Here is an 11,804-nt window from a genome sequence, read left to right on the forward strand (position 1 = left end):
GGGGTGGGGTGGGGGTGAAATTCATCATCATCGCATCTCTGCTCTTTGTTCTTTGGGTAAATGTGGCGGGCAAGCTTCAAAGGCATTTTAATGGGACGGCTGCGTGAAGATGCCAGGAGGCCAGTTGCACATGTGGGCTACACTTCACTACTTTCCTGAATCGCGCTGTTCAAGATGGAATCATTGCCCGGATTTCTCTCCCGTGGAATCACTGACCTTGACCTGGGTGGAATCGGTAGCATGCAAACAGCATGGGGAGTGCCTCAAATTGTCTGCAGCTCCTGCAGTAAAAAAATGAAGCTTGAGCTATTGCTCAAGGCTTGCGTAGATTGAATTGTACGGCGCAAAAGGTGGACTCTTTTTTTTTTGGTCAGTGAAACGAATCACCCGATTCTGCGCTGTGGGTCTCCCAAGTCAAGTCTGTAAATCATCTGAGTCCATTAACTCAAGTTAGTGAGATGAATTATCTGAGTCTCTTAACTCGACTCTCTCAACCAAATTGCCTTTAAGCTGCTGCATTTCTGTTGCGGCCGCAAAGAGTCTGCAGCGTTTCAGTACTTTGCAGACACAAGTCAGAAGACGCATAGGCCCTGGAACTTGTCATTCCCGATTCAGGAGAAAAATTCAAATCTGCATTGAAGGAGTTTGGATATAGATCAGAAATCAAATTGTATGGGAAGTCAAAAGTCTCACATTGTTTGGCTGTTTTGGTCACTTTTTGCCCCATATCAAGGTCTGATTAGCTGTCAGCCATAAAAAAATGGTGTAGATAAGTGAGTGACTGTCCCTGGAGGGGTGTAACAAAGAAAAAATGTAACATCTAGCAAGGTACATTTCAGAAGGTGTGTTGAAGCTGGGCAGCATTCACTGTGACTACTTACCACAGCTCCGCACTTTCACGACTTCACCTTTTACAAGTGGTTGTTTTTTTTTTTTGTTTTTTTGCTACTACTTCAGTCGAGTGTCAGTACTTTTGGCCGCCTCCGTGCGTAACACGTGCATCCATCCTGAAGAACAAGAAGAAAAAAGTGGTCCCACTTGGTGCGAGGAAGCCTTTCCCATCCATCTGCTTGGAGATGAGTGACCTTGGATGTCACAAAGTGGCTCAACATGCCCCTCATGCTCATCAGCCAGGAAGCGCCTCGCTCGCCTCGCGCCTCGGCTTTGGGTCTGTCGTTTTGTTTTTCGTCAGGGTGCGTTTGATTTGTCCAGAAAGAGCCATGTCATGATTGATGACTCCCACCACGGCCCTTCAGCCACACCAGACTGTCTTTGGCCTTATCTGCAAATGTGTATGGCCTGCCGGTGGGTGCCACCTCCGTGCGTAACATGTGCATCCATCCTGCAGAACAAGAAGAAAAAAGTGGTCCCATTTGGTGCGAGGAAGCCTTTCCCATCCATCTGCTTGGAGATGAGTGACCTTGGATGTCACAAAGTGGCTCAACATGCCCCTCATGCTCATCAGCCAGGAAGCGCCTCGCTCGCCTCGCGCCTCGGCTTTGGGTCTGTCGTTTTGTTTTTCGTCAGGGTGCGTTTGATTTGTCCAGAAAGAGGCATGTCATGATTGATGACTCCCACCACGGCCACACCAGACTGTCTTCGGCCTTATCTGCAAATGTGTATGGCCTGCCGGTGGGCGGTTTAGGACAGCAGTCCTCAAGCACTTCTCCACTAGCCTTCGCTCTGAGAGCCGCAAAATAATTTGCAGTAAATTGTCCTCTCGTTTAAAAAAGTGCACGCCTGCAATGTGTTGAGTGGCAATAAATAATAAACCAATTATCTCCTACCTTAACTTTGGGAAAATTAAAACCTCTGTTGTGATTGGGACATACCACATAAATCTGACGTCCCTGCATGAATTCAGTCTTTTTTTCCAAATCTTTTTTTTTTTGGTTGTTTGTTTTAAACAAATGATGCATTTTTCCCAGAATATGTATCGATTTTTTTAGGTGAATAAAGGCATCTATTCTAGAATGAATGTTGTGATATTCGAAGAATAAAGTTGTGCTGACTTTTTCCCCCGATTTGATTTAATTTTAACATCACATCACAATTTCATCCGAGATAAAAATGAACCATGACGTTACTCTGGTTTGTCTCAAAACCAGGTCAGGGTTTTTCCAAAATAGTTGTTGTTGTATAACATGTCAAAGTCATAATGACAAAGAGACAGCAGACGAAAGTCGGAAACATATGTAGAATATGGTTTGACAAACACAACTAATTGGCATCCCCCCAAAAAAAGAAATCCGCCTGACACGAGCATCCAGATTCTGGTGAAAGTGCACCATCACCTGGTGGTTTTTAGTACTGCACTCGACTCACTACACACTCCCTTTTCTAATTTCCACCTGGCAATTGTGGATTGAACAAAATGAAGACCATTGTGCGTTTTACAAGATGCTCCTAAATTGATTCGGATCGGGGTGATGAGCCGATAGCCCCGCGACTCTACTGATGGCGGTCATCTTGATTTATTTGTACAAGTTGGGTGAGGTCATCAATTGAGCTGCCTCGGCGAGACAGGAACTCAAAGCATGGCACAGGAATAGATGAGCTGGAGCGAGCTTTTCCCATGTTGTTTATAACCAAGCTTCCCGCAGTGTCCTCAACTGCTGCGGCTAATACTGCACAGTGTATATGCAGTTTATGGCTAGCGAGATAGCTAGCTAGCTAGCTAGCTTAGTATAAAATGAGGGAATCATCTAGCTAGCTAGATATCTCGCGAGATGGAAAGCGCTCCTGTTTTTCGCTGTTCCTTTTGTTTGTTTCGTCGCTCATCCTATATCGTTAAATCTCGCCTTAACCTGTCCTATCCTGTCGAGGAATAGTTTATTACTGGCCCAACTTGCCTTCCTTCCCCCTGGAAGCTTTTCTCCTGCAATTCCCTTTGTCTTTCATCATTCTAAATGGTCCTAAATGGACCGGAGGCTGCAGGAGCTGGTGGGGGGTGCGATGGCAATAACCTCAACGTTGTGTCAGGAGGTGAATTTGGAAGCTTCAGTGCTTCTCCTGGCACGAAATGTATTTACAAATACCTCCGCGGCATCCAATAAAAGGTTTAATATTTAATTAGGCTTAAGGGCATGACGGTAAGATGGAGGACTTCCTCTCTAAAAACTCGCTTGCACTTCGGGACCTACACTTCATAGCTGTGTATCTGTGCTCCAGGAATGCGGAGAAGTACGCCAGAATCCACGTGCAAAAAAATAAAAAATAAAAATCTGATTGTTACAAGAATAAAGTCGAAACATTCCCTTGGGTAGTGAAAAAAAATATCACTCATTCAGAACAGTTACGAAACAGGCAATCTTGTGTTAAAGTTGTGTGGTACTGATTTGATGGTTCTATTTGGCATTCACACATCACAGTTGTTCAAACAAGCAAAAAATAATAAAATACACGCAAATATCTAAAAATACAAAGACAATGCCATTTAGATGAAATTACTAAATCGATAATATAACATTAGCGGTTAGCTCGTCGACCTCACAGTGCAGACGTTGTGGGTTCGATCCGGGTTCCGGCCTTCCTGTGTGGAGTTTGCATGTTCTCCCTGTACGTGCGTGGGTTTTCTCCGGGTACTCCGGTTTCCTCCCACATTCCAAAAACATGTGTGGCAGACTGATTGAACACTCCAAATTGTCCCTAGGTGTGAGTGTGAGCGTGGACAGTTGTTCGTCTCTGTGTGCCCTGCGATTGGCAACTGGTTCGGGGTGTCCCCCGCCGACTGCCCGAAGACGGCTGGGATTGCCTCCACCACCCCCGCGACCCTTGTGAGGATAAAGTGGATCGGAAAATGGATGGAATGAATTACATGCCATAGAATTTGTTGGGAATTCCGAGAAGAGTGCCCTGCAGCCTCGCTAGGAATAAAAGTATCCACAGTGGAATTCCTTCTTCCAGGTTCTTGCAATGTTTATAAGTGATGCTGTATCCCAATGAAATTCCAATACACTAGACTTGTCTTTGAATAGTCAATGAAACAACTGGGAAGTACAAAACATCAGCACTGGGTCGTACATCATTCTTTCGTGGAAGTCGGGCGGCCTACGTGATCTTAATCAGTGCCAGTTCTCCTTCCCAGGAACAGCTTCCTTTTCTAAAAACTACAGTAAATAAATAAATAGAATAAAGTCTGCCCTTAAATTCCAACAATTCATATGATCATTTCCCTCATTTCATAATAAGTTACCTAACAAGCTATGCAGGCACGACGTCGGCAGTGACGCCATTTGATGACATCACGCGGCCTCCCGACAGCTTTAATACTTTAGCGCTTGCTTGTCACATCACATTTCCGTTTGAAACAAAGTTCAGTCCTCACAAGAGGCACAAGAGCCCACGTCATGGCATAAATGTCCAATTGTAGTTGCTTCAAAAGAGGGTGCGCTTTAAAAATGGATAACAAGTGGAGTGGCTTGCATAATTTATCGTGGTTTGTTACGCAAGCGTTCCTAATGGGAGTCTGACTGACTATTGTCTCCTCCGAATTGTCACACGAATCGTAAAGTGTTTACGAGATGTCTGATTGGGATTATGAGCGTATTAAAAACGCAGGTGGAGTTCCACCTTTCTGTCAGAGGGGAGGCAGCGAGAAGGAAAGAAGCGCACCCTTCCCCGATCTCTTGTTGCCGCTACTTAGCCGGCGCTCGTGCTGAGCCAGCGCATTAGCCATGCAAGCATCCATCCACAGTGCAGCCTGTCACTTATGCACAAGTCAGCGGAAAAAAAAAAAATCGACGGGCATGAGATGCCTTCCTCCACTCGCTGCCGGCCTCGTTCGGGGACTATTACCACTTTCTTTGTCATCAAATATCATTTTATTGAGAAGATGAAATGAATGCATCAGTTGTGTTGGTCACAGCAGGCCCGACTAACTTGCTGCCTAGAAGAGCTGACGTCGGGAATGGGTATGAATGACCAGGTCAACAATGTGCAGAGAAAGTAAAATATGTTTCGGAAAATAAGTGTGTTGTGAGGGTGGACTCATTTACTGCCTAGAAGGGCTGCTGTCGTAATTAAATGTCAAAGTAAACAAAGTACAAGTAAAGTGAAATCTGTTGCATTGAATAAATGGGTTGGAAGTGTCTTGAAGGAATGTAGGCCATATTAATTTCATCAACCAGGGGCACAACTGGGCCAGGCCCGACCAGCTAGCTGCCGGAGCGGGTTCATTGAGAGTCATATGACAAGGAAACAAGATTGGTAGGCCCAACTAGTTTGCCGTCTAAAAGGTCTGCTGTAGGAAATGCATGTTTAAAAAAAGAAAAATAAGAAGCATAGTATACAGTACATATCCAGAAATAAAGAAACATAGCATTCAAACAGACTGTAAGCCCGATGAGGTAGCTGACTAAAAGTTCTGCTGTTGTGAATGCGTTTGAGAGAACAATGAAAAGTCTGCAGTCAGAGTAAAATTTGTCAAGTCAAACAAAAAATATAGGCTTGACTATTTTGTTACCTAAAAGGGTTGCGGTGGCAACTGAATAAACGAGTGGGCAAGGTCCAGGTCCCCGAGAAACACTCTTCTGCATGTTTTCGATGTTTCCCTCCTGCAACACATCTGATTCAAACGAACAGAATGAGAGCCTGATATTGAGTCTGAGCTCTGAGAATCAGAGCTCGGTGTTGATTCTGATCATTTGAATCAGATGTGTTGGAGGAGAGAATCATCAAAGACTTGCAGGATAGTGGCTCTTAAGGCCCCTGTGCCTTATTCATTTCATAAATCAGGGCCACATTTGGTCCAGGCCAGTTACCTGCCAAAAAAGGGCTGTCCCTGTTCTCTTTCTTTCTTTATTTATTTGGGAAAACAATGAACAAATGTTGTCAAGTCGAATAAATGTTGTGCAGTGAGCATCTTGAAGGAATCTAGGCCCGACTAGCTAGCTCCCTGAAAGGACTGCCGTGGCCCCAATATAAGAAGTTGTTTATCGTACCGCTTCTCATTAGGAGAGCGCGTCACTTATTTTGAGCAAGAGCCTCGGGGGAGGGGGGGGGTCTTCTATGAAAGAAGTCCTGCGTGCGTGGCGGTGCCATCGTTAGCGCCGAGGAGCTTCGGCGTCTCTTTTGTGTTCTCAGGATGGAAGTTTTATCAAAGTTCCTCATCCGGAGAGCAGGCGCGGCGCGTAGATCAATGTCCGTCTATATTGAGAAGCCAATTAATTTCCTTCACCGGAGAAGTCGCGCATGCGCCAATTAGGCAAAGTTGAGTCAGCGTGGGAACACGTTTGCATGGCGCCCAGGTGCATTGGCAGGAGACATACTTTTTTAAATCCCCAACTCCCATTATGTAGCCAATAATATGTAATATGCAAAGATCTGCTCGAGATGAATAGAAACAAGATCTGGGGTGCAAATCAAAAGTAAAATGAAGGACATCACTGCCCTCTGCTGGTTGTCAAACTACAATACATGATTAATGAAATCAGATCTGATGGTTGCTGGTACAAAAAAAATGAATCCAATAGCAAATTACTGCTATGGTAAACACTTAAAACAAGATGCAGGTGTGTATATATAAAAGATGTAATAAAATTAAATAAATGTGTGTGAGTGCTCATGATATTTTTTAAAAATTACAGCAACCATCATTGATTTTGACCGATAACATGCGTAACTCAAATGGGAAGAAAATATGTATTTTCCATAGGGCAAATAAGCAATAAGAAACAAATGAGATCATGTGGTTGCTTAAGTGTGGACACCCTCTCCTGACTCGTGATGTGGCTGTTTTCAGAATTTCACAGGCCATCATGTTACATGGGAGTCAGCACACATTTGTCACTCATTGAAGTGCCACTGATGACCTCTGAGCAAATTTCAGTTGTTCTGGGAGGCTTTTTGCGGCTGGTTGGTTCGGCGATTTTTGCTTAAAATGGCTGCTATTTAAATTTGTCTCAAAATGTTCAACCTTGATTTCATCAGATCATTTTCTCATATGTGTCTGGAACATTTCAGGGGAGTTCATGTCAAATTTTGATATGTACAAGTAAATAACTTAAAAAGTAAAACAATGCACTGCCTCAAACGCAGACAGACCCACAGGCTTTGAGTAATGTCCTTCCATTCTGTGAGCAAAATCATATTTTATACGATTTATATTTCAATTGAAGTTCCCAACTTCATTATCCGACAATAGTGACGTACAAGTTGTATTTCATTCTGGTTCCCTCCCGCAAGCCCCGTGACGAACTCTCTTGTGTCCACACTCTCATCACGTGTGCTGTGGCTTGTTCATGTGCGCAAAGAAAACCTGCGGGTGACGGGGTAGTGGTGGTCATGTGGGACCATGTGACTCGGCCTTTTCAGATAATCCTCGCCTTTGATTTAAAAAAAAAAAAAAAACAGGGAAAAAAGGCAGAATGTGAGTGAGTTGTAGTGTTTAATTGGACTTTCTCTTGATTTCTTTATTATTCTACCTGGTTATGACTCATTGGAAGAAATAGTATACGAACAATACACTTACAGTATGTGTTAAATGGGAATTTAATGGAGCATTTTGGTTTTCGCTATCAGCCATTTGGAGAAATTATCCTTTTTTCCCCAAGGCAGGGGGCTGTGTCCCCTCTGGGGGTATGCTAAGGCACTCCAGGGGGTGAATGATATTTTAAAATAAATTTTAAAAGTAGCATCATTGCAAAAAAACGTAAAAGTACCGCTAAGTTAAAAATGATGTAAAGATTTCAGTAAAGTAAGTTCATCAAATGAGTTTTATATTCAGTGGGCTATTCAATTTCAAAATTAAAATGAAATTCAAGATGTCTTTTTGAGAACAACTTTATACGATGATTCTAAAGGAGGACACTTCCCGACGATCATTTTAGGTGCACGAATCTTTATTGACACGGATTTATTTATCTCTTTTTTTTTTGGTTTCATCTTTTCAATTGCAAATAGTTCAAGAGTGACCGCTATACAAATGGAATTCCAAAGTTTAATAAACGCCAAAGTTGTGTGTTTACAAATCAAGTTAGCTCATAAGTGAGAAGTCAAGTCAAGTATAGACAGCTGAGAAATCAATTTGGTTACAATGTTTTTGTCCCTAAAATAGTAAGCATTGAATGATAGGACCCTAAAAGGAAGCCTTGTGACTTTTCTTTTCCTTTTTCCTTTCATGCCACAAAATCCACAGGAGAGGGGCTTGAGGAAACGCTGTAGATGTTCGTGCGTGATTGGATCACGCGGGCAGGGGCGGAAAAAAAAAACGGGTAGTCATGTGCTAATCTGCTCTTTAAAATCGCTTCACTTGTTTGGGGGTGGCGGGGAGCGTGGGTCAAATTGAGGCGGGGTGGTCTGGAAAAGAGAACTCGGGAGCACAGCTGGGCGCGACTCATTCGGACGCAATGTGGCAGTGCTGCTGTTTACTGGTCGTGCTGGGCTCGCTTCCGGTGGGCGCCCAGTTCCCCAGAGAGTGCGTGACCCCCGAGGGGCTCCAGAGCGGCCAGTGTTGCCCGTCCCCGCCGGGTCTCGACGCAGGCCCGTGCGGCTCCGGCGCGGGCCGCGGCCAGTGCACGTCCGTCGCGGCGGATGCGCGACCCCACGGCCCCCAATACCCGCACGACGGTCGGGACGACAGAGAGCGCTGGCCGGTCCGTTTCTTCAACAGGACGTGCCGCTGCAGCGGCACTTTCAGCGGCTACAACTGTGGACGGTGCAGACACGGCTGGTCCGGAGACAACTGTGACCAGAGAGTGTCTGTGGGTGAGTGCGCTTCATGGGCATGACATTCGGCACACCTGTGCGGTCCAGCTAGATCACGGGTGTCAAACTCGTTTTTTGTCGCGGGCCATCTTTTAGTTACCATTTCCCTTTGTGGGCCGGGGCCGTTATGACTGAAACCATATAAAGAAGTCACTGATACCGGTTTATTCAAATATTGTTGAAGTTACTGTAATGAAGGGTTTGGTAACAAGACAATGCTTACAATAGCTCGCTACCATTTATTACATATGAGATTTTAGCAAGCATAATGGAAACTGACATGTTTGATTTGCTTTTGCGGGCCGCAGAAAATGAATTGGTGGGCCAAATCTGACCCCCGGGCCTTGAGTTTGACACCCGTGAGCTAGATGGACAATCAACTAATTGGATAAAATTGGTCTTTTTTGCATGCCGTTATATCCATCCACCCATTTTCTTATCCTCTCATCCTCACGAGGCATGCCGGAGCCTGTCCCAGCTGTCTTTGAGCACTAGGCAGGGTACAACCTGAACCGGTTGCCAGCCAATCGCAGGGCACACATAGATGAACAACCATTCACGCTCACAATCACTCCTCCGGACAATTTAGAGTGTTCCGTGAACCTGCCATGCATGTTTTTGGAATGTGGGAGGAAACTGGAGCACCTGGAAAAAACCCACGCAGGCACGGGGATAACATGTCAGAATCGAACTCTGCGCTTCTGCACTGTGAGGCTGATGTGCGAACCAGTTGGCTGCCCCATACCGACATATCAGTTTGCTGTTGCTTAGGTTTAGCATTTTAGTGCAAAGCAGAGGGGAAGGAGCTTCATTTAATCAGGACATAGCCTTGTCTAAAAGCAATAAGTGATTTGCCACCAAAATATACAGTAGCATCAATAAGCAATTATTTTTAATAAATATTTTGCCGGTAGCTGTGAAAAGGTTTTGGTCTGGTGCACCCATTGCCCCCCCCCCCAACCCCCCCCCCCTCCCCATCTTCTCATCTAATTTGTGAGAAAAAGGTTCATTTTTACCATTTAATTACTCATCTAAATGTGACACAATACCAGCGTTCCATATCACTGTTATACCCCGAGGACGAAAATGTCTGGTCTACCATTTTACAACGTGCAAAGTTAGCATTACTTTTGAAATGTTCTTCAACTTTTAAACATTTGTGGGGGGAGGGGTGGGGTGGATTCCATGGTTATTAAACAGACTCACATAAGACTAACTGACATCATGCCGGGTATATCTCCAGTGAGAAGAAATGTAATGCAGCTCAACGCCGCAGAGAAGCGAGCCTTTGTCAACGCGCTGGACCAGGCCAAGCGCACGGTGCACCCGGATCTCGTGATCGCCACCCGGCGCCACGCCGAGATCCTCGGGCCTGACGGCAACAGCACACGCTTCGAGAACATCTCCATCTACAACTACTTTGTGTGGAGCCATTACTACTCCGTCGGCAAGACCTTCCTTGGCGCCGGCCAAGCCAGTTTCGGAGGCGTGGATTTCTCCCACGAGGGTCCCGGGTTCGTCACTTGGCACCGGTACCACCTGCTCCAGCTGGAGAGAGACATGCAAGTAAGCCAACGGGCCACATTCGTATGTATTGGTTCCACTTTGACGGAAAATGGGTTTCACCACTCAGGGAAATCTGAATTAGGAATGCAAATCTCATGGTTTGGCCTTCAAAACAAATTAGACACAGCGGTTTGGAATGAAACTTTTTCTCAAGGCTGCGGGTACGGTCGCGGTTCTCCCAAAAACCATCTATCATCCAAACCACATACTAAAAAAGGAAGGATGCACGGGCTGTTTTGAAATTCTTTTGACTTTCATTTTTCAACAAACTGAAAACAAGCAAGCAAATCATTCTATACTGTTTATATTTTCTCGTTATTTTTGAGAAAACTGCTGCACACAGCAACAGCTTTCGGTTAAGGGGATAAAGCCTATAGTTTCGGATTATCAGGATTTTGGGGCGGCCTCGTCACTGTACCACACGAGACTATAGATGCACCCCGACACTTTGACACCTTTCCTTCTCACTCTGCCCACGTTCAAATTTTTATTTTTTTAAACAAGCCTTGCGGCGCCGTGTCAGATTTGTAGTAAATGCTGCAGCCGCTGAAAAATAGATGGCAGGCCGTAGTTTGAACTTTGAGGTTCATTCCATTTGAAGTGAAATACTTTGATATGCTAGCGTGTCCTACTTGGAGAACAAATTCTTTTTTTCGGGGTGTACTCGGAGTAAAAAAATTGGCCAACTTCTAATTTGCAACCAGTCTCTGAGCCTGTCTGTTGCTTTCCGTTTGGTACAAAACCCACCAGGACATGCTACAAGAGCCCACGTTCGCCCTGCCCTACTGGAACTTTGCCATCGGCGGCAGCACGTGCGACATTTGCACAGATGACCTGATGGGAGCCCGGAGCAGCTTCGACGCCGACTCGCTCAGTCCCAACTCCGTCTTTTCTCAGTGGCGGGTCATCTGCGAGAGCGTGGCCGACTATGACACGCTGGGAACCATCTGCAACAGTAAGGCCGTTGGTCCTCGCCGGCCTTACCGCGAGACTCTATTAGACCGATTATGCGTCTCCTCGCAGGCACCGAGACGTCTCCGATAAGAAGGAACCCGGGAGGTAACGTCAACAGGCCGATGGTCCAGCGTCTCCCGGAACCTCAGGATGTGGCCGACTGTCTGCAAGTCAGCACTTTTGATACGGCGCCGTTCTACTCCACTTCCTCGGAAAGCTTCAGAAACACCATTGAAGGTGAGCCAGCTGGTGGCATTTCCATCGATTTTGAATGGAGGGCTGGCGAAAAGGTTGAGGGAGCACTCCTGGAATGCGCAGAGAGGCCTGAATGTTGTTCAAGATTTCAGGCTCCACATTGGGGATTGTAGCGCCACCTTTTGGCAAACAACCGTGTGACCATTCCTGTGCCTTTTCCCCAAATGAATTTCTTCTGATTGGTTACAACTAAAAAAACTGTGCCATCTTTAGCCTTGGCATTCTTTGCTTTGTTGGGTTTCCACTTGAGAGATTTTAATCAGTAATACATTGAAAAAATAAATTAACTAAATTTGAGTACCGTATTTTCCACACTAAAAGGC

At 45.3% G+C, this 11,804-nt stretch overlaps 1 protein-coding gene across 1 annotated transcript in view; it reads left to right on the plus strand.

The window, feature by feature from the left end:
- The first annotated feature begins 8,235 nt into the window (after window positions 1-8,235).
- LOC109520293 (5,6-dihydroxyindole-2-carboxylic acid oxidase-like) overlaps window positions 8,236-11,804 on the plus strand; it is a 6,913-nt gene continuing 3,344 nt past the window's right edge. The window contains exons 1-4 of the mRNA XM_019877419.1: window positions 8,236-8,706; window positions 9,950-10,272; window positions 11,023-11,227; window positions 11,296-11,463. Of these exons, the coding sequence (XP_019732978.1) occupies window positions 8,349-8,706; window positions 9,950-10,272; window positions 11,023-11,227; window positions 11,296-11,463 (1,054 nt within the window). The 5' untranslated portion in view covers window positions 8,236-8,348. The remainder of the gene's footprint in view (window positions 8,707-9,949; window positions 10,273-11,022; window positions 11,228-11,295; window positions 11,464-11,804) is intronic.

Source organism: Hippocampus comes, unplaced genomic scaffold (genome assembly GCF_001891065.2).
Source record: "Hippocampus comes isolate QL1 unplaced genomic scaffold, H_comes_QL1_v1.1 scaffold143, whole genome shotgun sequence".
Classification (NCBI taxonomy): domain Eukaryota; kingdom Metazoa; phylum Chordata; class Actinopteri; order Syngnathiformes; family Syngnathidae; genus Hippocampus; species Hippocampus comes.